This window comes from Oncorhynchus clarkii, chromosome 30 (genome assembly GCF_045791955.1).
Source record: "Oncorhynchus clarkii lewisi isolate Uvic-CL-2024 chromosome 30, UVic_Ocla_1.0, whole genome shotgun sequence".
Classification (NCBI taxonomy): Eukaryota; Metazoa; Chordata; class Actinopteri; order Salmoniformes; family Salmonidae; genus Oncorhynchus; species Oncorhynchus clarkii.
In genome coordinates this window covers 749,465-758,893 of record NC_092176.1, presented here as the reverse complement: position 1 = coordinate 758,893, position 9,429 = coordinate 749,465, and the positions used below count along the sequence as shown (strand labels likewise).

General features: G+C 41.9%; 1 protein-coding gene across 4 annotated transcripts in view; it reads left to right on the top strand.

The window, feature by feature from the left end:
- Nucleotides 1–2,222: 2,222 nt before the first annotated feature.
- The window catches only part of LOC139389805 (ras and EF-hand domain-containing protein-like), a 29,216-nt gene continuing 22,009 nt past the window's right edge, over nucleotides 2,223–9,429 (top strand). Inside the window, exon 1 of one of the 4 annotated variants that reach the window (XM_071136768.1) lies at nucleotides 2,223–2,420. Coding sequence is in view for 2 of the 4 variants with exons in the window: in XM_071136766.1 (XP_070992867.1) it covers nucleotides 6,097–6,428 (332 nt within the window). In the remaining 2 variants the exon portion in view is untranslated. Of the gene's footprint in view, nucleotides 2,421–3,809; nucleotides 3,943–4,661; nucleotides 6,429–9,429 lie in introns of those variants that run through there. The other 3 variants (XM_071136767.1, XM_071136766.1, XM_071136769.1) reach the window with 3 other exon arrangements.

The window sequence follows — 9,429 nt, the reverse complement described above, 5'->3', positions numbered from 1 at the left end:
TATTTCCCAACAGTGCCGTAATCAATATCGGTAGTACTATATAACAAAGTAAAGTAGAACAAAAACACGTGAGAAATAGAAATAAGAAGAACATGAGAAAGCAAGTAATCTAGAACCCTCTATGTAGGGTTCTTCAAAGAAACCCCTGTATATGGTTCTGCCTAGAACCCTCTATGAAGGGTTGAACCAAGAACCATTTTATCATCTAAAGTTTCCACTTTGGACTGTCAATAAAGGGTTCCACCAGCCTTATTAGCCTTCAAAATGTAATTATGTATGACAATACATTACATATGTCATATGGCCTTTATTTGAGGGCCTCATTATACCCTAACCCTAGTTTACAGACCACATCAACCCTTGCAGGCCTGAAAACCTTGGGTTTCAGGACACTGTATTAGGGTAAAACTCTTAAAATAAACTTGTTGTATTGTGTTGAAGAATTTATTTTTAATGATAGTGTTTGGCTTGAAATGAAAATTCCTGAATGCAACAACCATGTCTCTGTCACTAACAAATACAGTACAGTTTAGTTCAGTAGAGTACATTAGAGCCAAGTAGGGCACAATAATGTTCGTTAACTGTATTGTTGAATACTTGTTGTTTAACACATTGTTGAATACTCGTTTCTGATTAGCTAGAAGGGTATTCTAGAATGGTCATAAAACTCACTTAGATAATACCTTTGAATATACAGTAGCAGCAATACATGGTTATAACATCTATAGAAAAGACAGAAATGCCCACGGGGTTTGTGCTGCGGTTCAAATGGGGCTGCGGTTTAAAAACCTCTACGCAGACGACACCATTCTGTACACTTCTGGCCCTTCTTTGGACACTGTGTTAACTAACCTCCAGACGAGCTTCAATGCCATACAACTCTCCTTCCGTGGCCTCCAACTGCTTTAAAATGCAAGTAAAACTAAATGAATGCTCTTCAACCGATCACTACTCTGGACGGTTCTGACTTAGAATATGTGAACTACTACAAATACCTAGGTGTCTGGCTAGACTGTAAACTCTCCTTCCAGACTCACAATAAGCATCTCCAATCCAAAATTAAATCTAGAATCGGCTTCCTATTTCACAACAAAGCTTCCTTCACTCATGCTGCCAAACGTACCTTCGTAAAACTGACCATCCTACCGATCCTCGACTTCTGCGATGTCATCTATAAAATAGCCTCCAACACGCTACTTAACAAATTGGATGCAGTCTATCTATAGAATAGCCTCCAACACGCTACTTAACAAATTGGATGCAGTCTACCACAGTGCCATCCATTTTGTCACCAAAGCCCCATATATTACACACCAATGCGACCTGTACGCTCTCGTTGGCTGGCCATCGCTTCATACTCGTCGCCAAACCCACTGGCTCCAGGTCATCTACAAGTCTCTGCTAGGTAAAGCCCCGCCTTATCTCAGCTCACTGGTCCCCATAGCAGCACCCACCCGTAGCACGCGCTCCAGCAGGTATATCTCACTGGTCACCCCCAAAGCCAATTTCTCCTTTGGCCGCCTTTCCTTCCAGTTCTCTGCTGCCAATGACTGGCACGAAGTTATATTTCTTAAACTAACCACATTGTATTTAGGACAAATCATTCACTAAACCTTAAACCTCAACTAAATATTGTAATGAATAATGTGGAAATTGAGCAAGTTGAGGAGACTAAACTGCTTGGTGTAACCCTTGTAAACTGTCATGGTCAAAACATATTGATGCAAAGGTAGCTAAGATGGGGATAGGTCTGTCCATAATAAAGTACTGCTCTGATTTCTTGATATCGCTATCAACGCAACAAGTCCTATAGGCCCTAGTTTTGTTGCACCTGAACTACTATTCAGTCATATTGTCGTGTCACTTTTTTTTGGTGTGCCAGGACCATTTCAACATTTTCAGACCACTAAACAACTATTGATTTAGAAGCACAGAGTAACTGCAAGTCGCAAAGTAAACAGGAGTTGCCTCCACTATTTTAGCACCATTTCATATTCAGTAGTTCAACATCAACAAATCACTTCTGCTTAGTCTAATACAGTGACAACTAAAAGATACCAAAAACTATTTAGTCCAATCATCGTAAGATAAATATGATGTGGCTGCGGTTCGGATTTCTGTGTGTGTGTGTTGGTGTGTGTGTGTGGGGGGGGGGGGAATTTGTTCGTGCAAGTAGAAAAATATGTTGAAACTCCAATGCCATCCTCCTCTCTTTCACGCTGACAAAACGGTTTATCGCTCTGTCATACAGTACACGCTTTTATTTTTTGTTGTCCTAGGCTACCTGGCTAAATGCTTGCTCGCTATCCTAACTTCCATTCATGGGCAATGTTAGCTAGTTAACGTTAGCTTTCTACCTCTAGCTACATATCGAACTTCTATCCTCTCGGGCCAGGGGCACAACAATGTATTTTCTCCTGGTAAGTGTGTGCTTTAGTATTGTTTTCTTTCCTTATAGCAAAGTAGAGTGTAGGTAAGGGATAAATCCTGATGTTCTGTATGTTACCTTGAAAAATTAACAGACCTATACTTGACTTCTTTACTGTACACTACTGTGCTCTACTGTATTGTACTGTACTCTACTCCATTATTAGGGGCGTGGCTTTCAGATAGTTATTTTTTGCCACCCATAAGAGGAAATGTAATTCCTGTTAATTTAATCTGTAGATATGTGTGATGTAAATAAGCATGTATTCATGGGTGCCAAGGGAAGCCAGACTTCCCCAAAACTTTTACCAAGATAAAAATACAAAAACAATTCATCTTTCATCTCTGTGCTTTATAATTTTCCTTCAATTAGCAAGAGGCTGAATGTATCTCACCAGAGAAAGCCTCCGAGAGATCGAAACAGGGCCCCTCTGTCTCTCTACGTGTAGGCCATCTATCTCATGCTGTCTGGTCCAAACGAGTATGATGTTATTGCCGCCAGTAGCATTGAATGGAATGCAAGGGAATCCAGCCAGCCATTTGGCCTCCCTTGATGGAAAAAAAGTATAAAACAATGAGTCAAGTGTTGAGCTAAACTGAGCGAGCTCAATTGTGAACGGTCCTGGCGCACCAAAAAAAAGTGTTAAGGGAAGCCAGCTTGGATTTAGGGTCAAATCACATTGAGAGCAAACATCAATGACAGAAACAACTTGAATCTCATTGTGTTCTTGTCCTCCGGTGACTAGCTAGCTAGCTAAAGTTGTCCCTTTCCTAAATTAGCCACGGATGGAGATAGGGATTTGGACTTTTGGTTTTACTTAATTCTCCGACCTGATTATAACAGCAATTCTGATCCAACCATTAATTAATACATTGTTGGCATACCGAGTGGCGCAGTAGTCTAAGGCACTGCATCGCAGTGCTTGAGGCGTCACTACAGACCCGGGATCAATCCCAGACTCTGTCACTGGCCAGCCGTGACCGGGAGACCTATGAGGTGGTCTGGCCCAGCGTTGTCCGGGTTAGGTTAGGGGAGGGTTTGTCCGGCCGGGATTTCCTTGTCCTATCGCGCTCTTGTGTCGGGCCGGCGCCTGCAAGCTGACTTCGGACGCTAGATGGTTTTCTCTGACACATTGGTGCGGCTGGCTTCTGGGTTAAGCGAGCAGTTCGGCATGACAGGGTCGTTTTTCGGAGGACATATGGCTCTCTCAAGTCCATAGGGGAAATGCAATGATGGGACAAGACTGTAACTGCCAATTGGATATCACATAAAAGTACAAAAAAGTACAAAAACTATCATACATTGTTGTGCCCCTGGCCTGAGAGGACGGAAGTTCAATATGTAGCTAGATGTGGAACGCTAATGTTAACTAGCTAACATTGCTCATGAATGGAAGTTAGGCTAGAGAGCAAGCATTTAGCCAGGTAGTCTAGGACAACAAAAAATAAAAGCAATAGACCGTTTCGTCAACATGAAAGAGAGGAGGATGGCATTCGAGTTTCTCTACAAGTAGAGTGAGTCAACATATTTTTCTACTTGCAGGAACTCACACACACACACACACAAACACGCACTAGGAAATCCGAACCGCAGCCACATCATATTTAGCTCACAATGATTTGAAGATGTTGAAATGTTGAAGATGAAATGGTGCTGGAATAGTGGAGGCAGCTCTTGTATCCTTTGCGACTTGCAGTAACTCTGTGCTTCTAAATCAATAGTTGTTTAGTGGCCTGAAAATGTCGGCAAAATATTAACTTGCCAGACCATGCTGTCTGTTACATCCAATATGCTTTGTTGACTAAACCGGACAGAGGTTGCTATTCGGTTTTGTGATAAAACAAAGGTCTCGTTGAATTTATTCTGCCACTGTGTCTTCTTATTGTCTCTGGCTTTAAGCCTGTATATCAGGGTCGAAAGGCATGTGAATTAACGGGTTATAGAGCAAACAACACAATTATCACAACACATAGGTTGTAATATGGGCTTTTTTTCAGGCTGCTGCATAAAAGATTAATATGCAAGGGAGATATGTATACTCTAGCTAAGAAAGCAATATTAAGTGTATGTTGTGTAGTAAGCTGTTAGTAGCCCATGTGCCTCACCGTAATAATTTGGTCTATTTTCACCAACGCGGTATTGTAAACACATTGTTCGTGGCCCGGTTTGTGCTTGTTTGCAAACTTTTTTTGTACAGCTTTGACAGTGGTACTGATAGTAGTGGTGGCACTTGGCTTGCACGTGCAAATTTAGCACACACAACATTCTATAATATAATTATGTTATTTGACGTGTTAAATTAAAAGCTTATTTAACGCATCAAATAGTGTTATATGACGTATATCTTTTTTGGCACGCAAAGACCCAAACTGCGTTCAATGTGCCCCACCCTAATAATTTGGTCTATTTTCACCTCTTAATTTTGCCTACTGTTCTAACTTGGTAGTGCACATGTAGCCTATAACCTGTTTTAGAGAAATGGAATCATTGAATGTTGTAAGAGCTTTCGTTGTCTGTTTATAGTCCCCCTTTATTTATCCTACGGTTCTGACTTTGTGTACGGGGAGAATACTGTAAGAACGGCCCATGTTCTGAATTCAGTCGCTGTACATTTCAAAAGTGCTGAACAAATAGTTATATTGACGATGTCCGTCTTCGTCGCTCATTAATGTCTTAATCAAAATTACGGATTGCCTCTTATCCGCTTGTCGTCCCCTTATGCCATAGTGTGTACATCTCAATTATCAGTAGAAACCACATTTGTTTAAGCAAGTCAACCATATCAGCTATGTTTTTTTTAAAGGCAGTAAATGAGGCTGAATGAACTGTTTCGCTGCCAGACAAGGCTGCGCTGAACGTTATAGCAGTGGTAAGGTGTTGGGACTCTGCTGTTGAAACAGCTTTATATAGGCCCTAACAGTTTGTGGGCACCGTATGTCACCGTTTAGGGTTGTGTTGTGTAGTGGCTTTGCCGGCATGCATCACACATTTTTGGTTTGTTTGCCCCACCAACATGTGCATGCTAAAATCGCCACTGAGCTTTATCCAATTGGTCATCTATTTACTTACTCAAAGTATCATACAAGTTTTTTTACATGCTGCTTGTTACTGAAAGTTTCCCATGTTCTCTGGCAACCAGTTAGACAGAAGGGGGTATTGTTCTTCAAGACACTCTCCATGGAAACAGTTTTTTTTAACTGTTTAGATGTGTTTAGTTTAGTCAACGGATTACAGGTAATTCTGTACCTGGTTGGCCGGATGCCCGGCCCTTGTTTGTTTTGTGCCTGTTCCTCTGGAAGTCGAGAGGTGAGCCGCTTCAACAGCCGCGCGTACCCAGCCCCTCTCCACCCGTCCATCTGGCAAGAGACCCGGAAAGAAGACTTGACAAAACGACACTATAGGACGACACATTAATACTGTTAGCCCAAGGCGGTCAAAGTCGTCCAGGAGAGAATGAATAACAACTTCATTTTTTGTTTACCTTTTTTGTAACTTGATAAGGTGTTTGACAGTGTAGAAAGACTTGGCTAAAACGCCAGACTTGAAGGAAGTTCGGGAAGATCGTGGTGAAAGGAATTGAATTGATCAAAAACGTTCTGTTATAATTGGTCATAGTGGTCTGTTCTCTGGGTTGTTGTTTGGTGGGGCTTTCCACTCCACACTAAACCATGTCTTTACCAGCCATGGGTATGAACCGGCAGAGTCTCTGCTCGCTCTTTCACGCTTGTGATGTGGATAATTCTGGACGGATTGAAAAAGACGAGTTTTTCCAAATCTGCTCAGAGCTCCTTGTCCCGCCGACGGAGAGAGAGCACATATTCTCTAAACTGGACATCGACAGAGACGGGACAATCAATCTAGCGGAGTTCATTAGCGGCTTCCACCGGATCTCTGAGCAAGTGTACCGAGGGGACATGGAGAACAAGAGCTGGGGAGTCTCCTCTCAGGCCTGGGAAGATTTCCAGACCCGACTAGGGGACCATGCCCGGTTCATACCCAGGTCAAGTATGGAACACATTACAAAACAATCGTACCTGCTCATTAATAAACTTTTGATTTACATATTGTCCAAACGTCGTAGGAATGCATGCGTAAAACAGTTTCAATGTACATTTGAAGTGTAACCAATAGGCTACAGGTTCTCCCCTTATAATAGATTCACAATATATATATATATATATATATATATATATATATATATATATATATATATATATATATATATATCAAATATTCATGTACTATTGTAGTGTTTTAATTCAAACTTTTTGGCTATTCCGGTGTCAACATTTCTCCCACTTGTATTAGCCAGATGTGGTTTACACCTCTATGTGTATGCACGTGCATTCGTATGTGTACTCAGGTCAGTCTAGCTTTTGGATGAAATATATCAAATATCTCTAAGATCACCAATAGAAACCCTTGCTGCAACCTAACCCTGAAAGAATGAGCGAGATAAAGGAAAGAAGGAAAGGAAAGTATCAGTGTCCTATGACAGGTTTTGAAATGAGTTCCCATTGAGCAGTTGTCCTGGCACCCCTCTAGGGCTGGCATGGGACTGAGCTGTGCCCTGACACGCTACCATGGAGGGGACATTGATTAACACAGTGATTCCATGTTCCCCATCATGTCTTAAATAGACCTCATTATGACTGTTTGATCACCAGCTTCACCAGCTGTAGAAAGTCACCCATTGGAACTAACATCTTAGCTTGTTTCTTTGAAAAAGGGCAACTCCTGGGGCCCTCCATTAGTGATGGTTTTCCAGTGCTGTGGATCAAATGTTCTTATTATTGTGTGATAGAACAGTCATGTCTGTACTCAGTAGGCCTACATCCACCAGGGTTCAGATCCAGAGACCAAGGTCACCATACTATTTTCTATTCTCCTGCCCATAGAAGAGCCATGGGTGGAGTAGAGCAGGGGTCAGTAATGGTACCACTCCTAAATAGTTATAGTTTAAGAATATATTCGAAGCAGGTGTGTTATTACACAACAAAGGAGTGAGGTTAGCTAAAGCAGAAACTCAGGCAACCAGCCTAGGGTATAGCTGGAGGCCTGGGGATATAGCCAATACTCTACAGTCATAGACAAACAAACAACTTTTTCAATCCTCTCACTGTAAAATATTATGTTTATTGGTTTTTGATAGTGTCATTATTAGTAGTAACAAAAGTATTTAGCATTTCTTAACTTTAAACATTGCATTGAAGAAGGTGTTCCCTCTGTAAATCCTGGATTTTAAGATCCGGGCGTGTACTAGTGACACTGTCTGTTTTGACAGTGCTGTTGACTGTAGGACAGTGAGTCTATATGCTCAGGGATTATAATATGGTCACCTTGTTGAAGGCACACACACACACTTTAGATATCTCTACCCATCTGACCCAGTTGAATGAGCCATGAATGAGTTTCTTAATTAGGCATAGATTAACATGTAAAATAGCTCTACAAGAAGCAACATTTAAATGTAAATGTAAGTACCTGAATAGATATCAGGTAAATACTGTAGCCTACATAGGTATACAGATTAGAGGTCGACCGATTAATCAGAATGGCCGAAAAATTATCGGCATTTTTGGACACCGATCATGGCCGATTACATTGCACTCCACGAGGAGACTGCGTGCCAGGCTGACTACCTGTTATACGAGTGCAGCAAGGAGCCAATGTAAGGTGCTAGCTAGCATTAAACGTATCTTATAAAAAACAATCAATCTTAACATAATCACTAGTTAACTACACATGGTTGATGATATTACTAGTTTATCTACCTTGTCCTGTGTTGCATATAAGCGATGCGGTGTCTGTTAATTTATCATTGACTCACAGCCTACTTCGCCAAACGGGTCATTTAACAAGCGCATTTGCGAAAAAAGCACTGTCGTTGCACCAATGTGTACCTAACCATAAACATCAACGCCTTTCTTAAAGTCAATACAAAAGTATATATTTTTAAACCTGCATATTTAGTTACTATTGCCTGCTAACATGAATTTCTTTTAACTAGGAAAATTGTGTCACTTATCATGCTTTCCGTGCAACAGAGTCAGGGTATATGCAGCAGTTTGGGCCGCCTGGCTCGTTGCGAACTGTGTGAAGACTATTTCTTTCTAACAAAGACAGCCAACTTGGTCAAATGGGGGATGATTTAACTGACTTGCCTAGTTAAATAAAGGTAAAAAGAAAACACAATCGTTGCATGAATGTACCTAAACATCAATGCCTTTCTTAAAATCAATACACAGAAGTATATTTTTTTAAACCTGCATATTCAGTTAAAATAAATTCATGTTAGGGCCTCCCGGGTGGCGCAGTGGTTAAGGGCACTGTACTGAAGCGCCAGCTGTGCCATCAGAGTGGGTTCGCGCCCGGCCGCGACCGGGAGGTCCGTGGGGCGACGCACAATTGGCTTGCAAACTATCACGGATTAGCTGCAAACTGCCGTGTGTGTGACGTGAGCCTACCAGATGAGCTAAATGCCTTCTATGCTCGCTTCAAGGCTCGCTTCAAGGCTTCAAGGCAAGCAACCCTGAACCAGCTGTTCTGTGTTCTGTGTTCTGTTCTGTCCATAGCCAATGTGAGTAAATCTTTTAAACAGGTTAACATTCGCAAGGCTGCGGGGCCACATGGAATACCAAGACCCGGACTGAGAGCATGCGCTGACCTATCCTTGACCTGGTAATATCAACTTGTGTCAAGCAGACCACTATCATCCCCGTGCCCTAGAACGCCTGCCTTCATAGCCATGAAAAGCTTGGAAAGGCTGGCTCACATCAACACCATTCCAAACACCCTGGACCCACAGATACACAGATGATGCAATCTCTATTGCACTCCACACTGCCCGCACTCACCTGGACAGAAGGAATACTATTTAAGAATGCTGTTCATTGACTACAGCTCAGCATTCAACACCGAAGTCCGCTCCAAGCTAATCACCAAGCTCAGAGACCCTGGGACTGAATATCTCCCTCTGCAACTGGATCCTGGACTTCCTG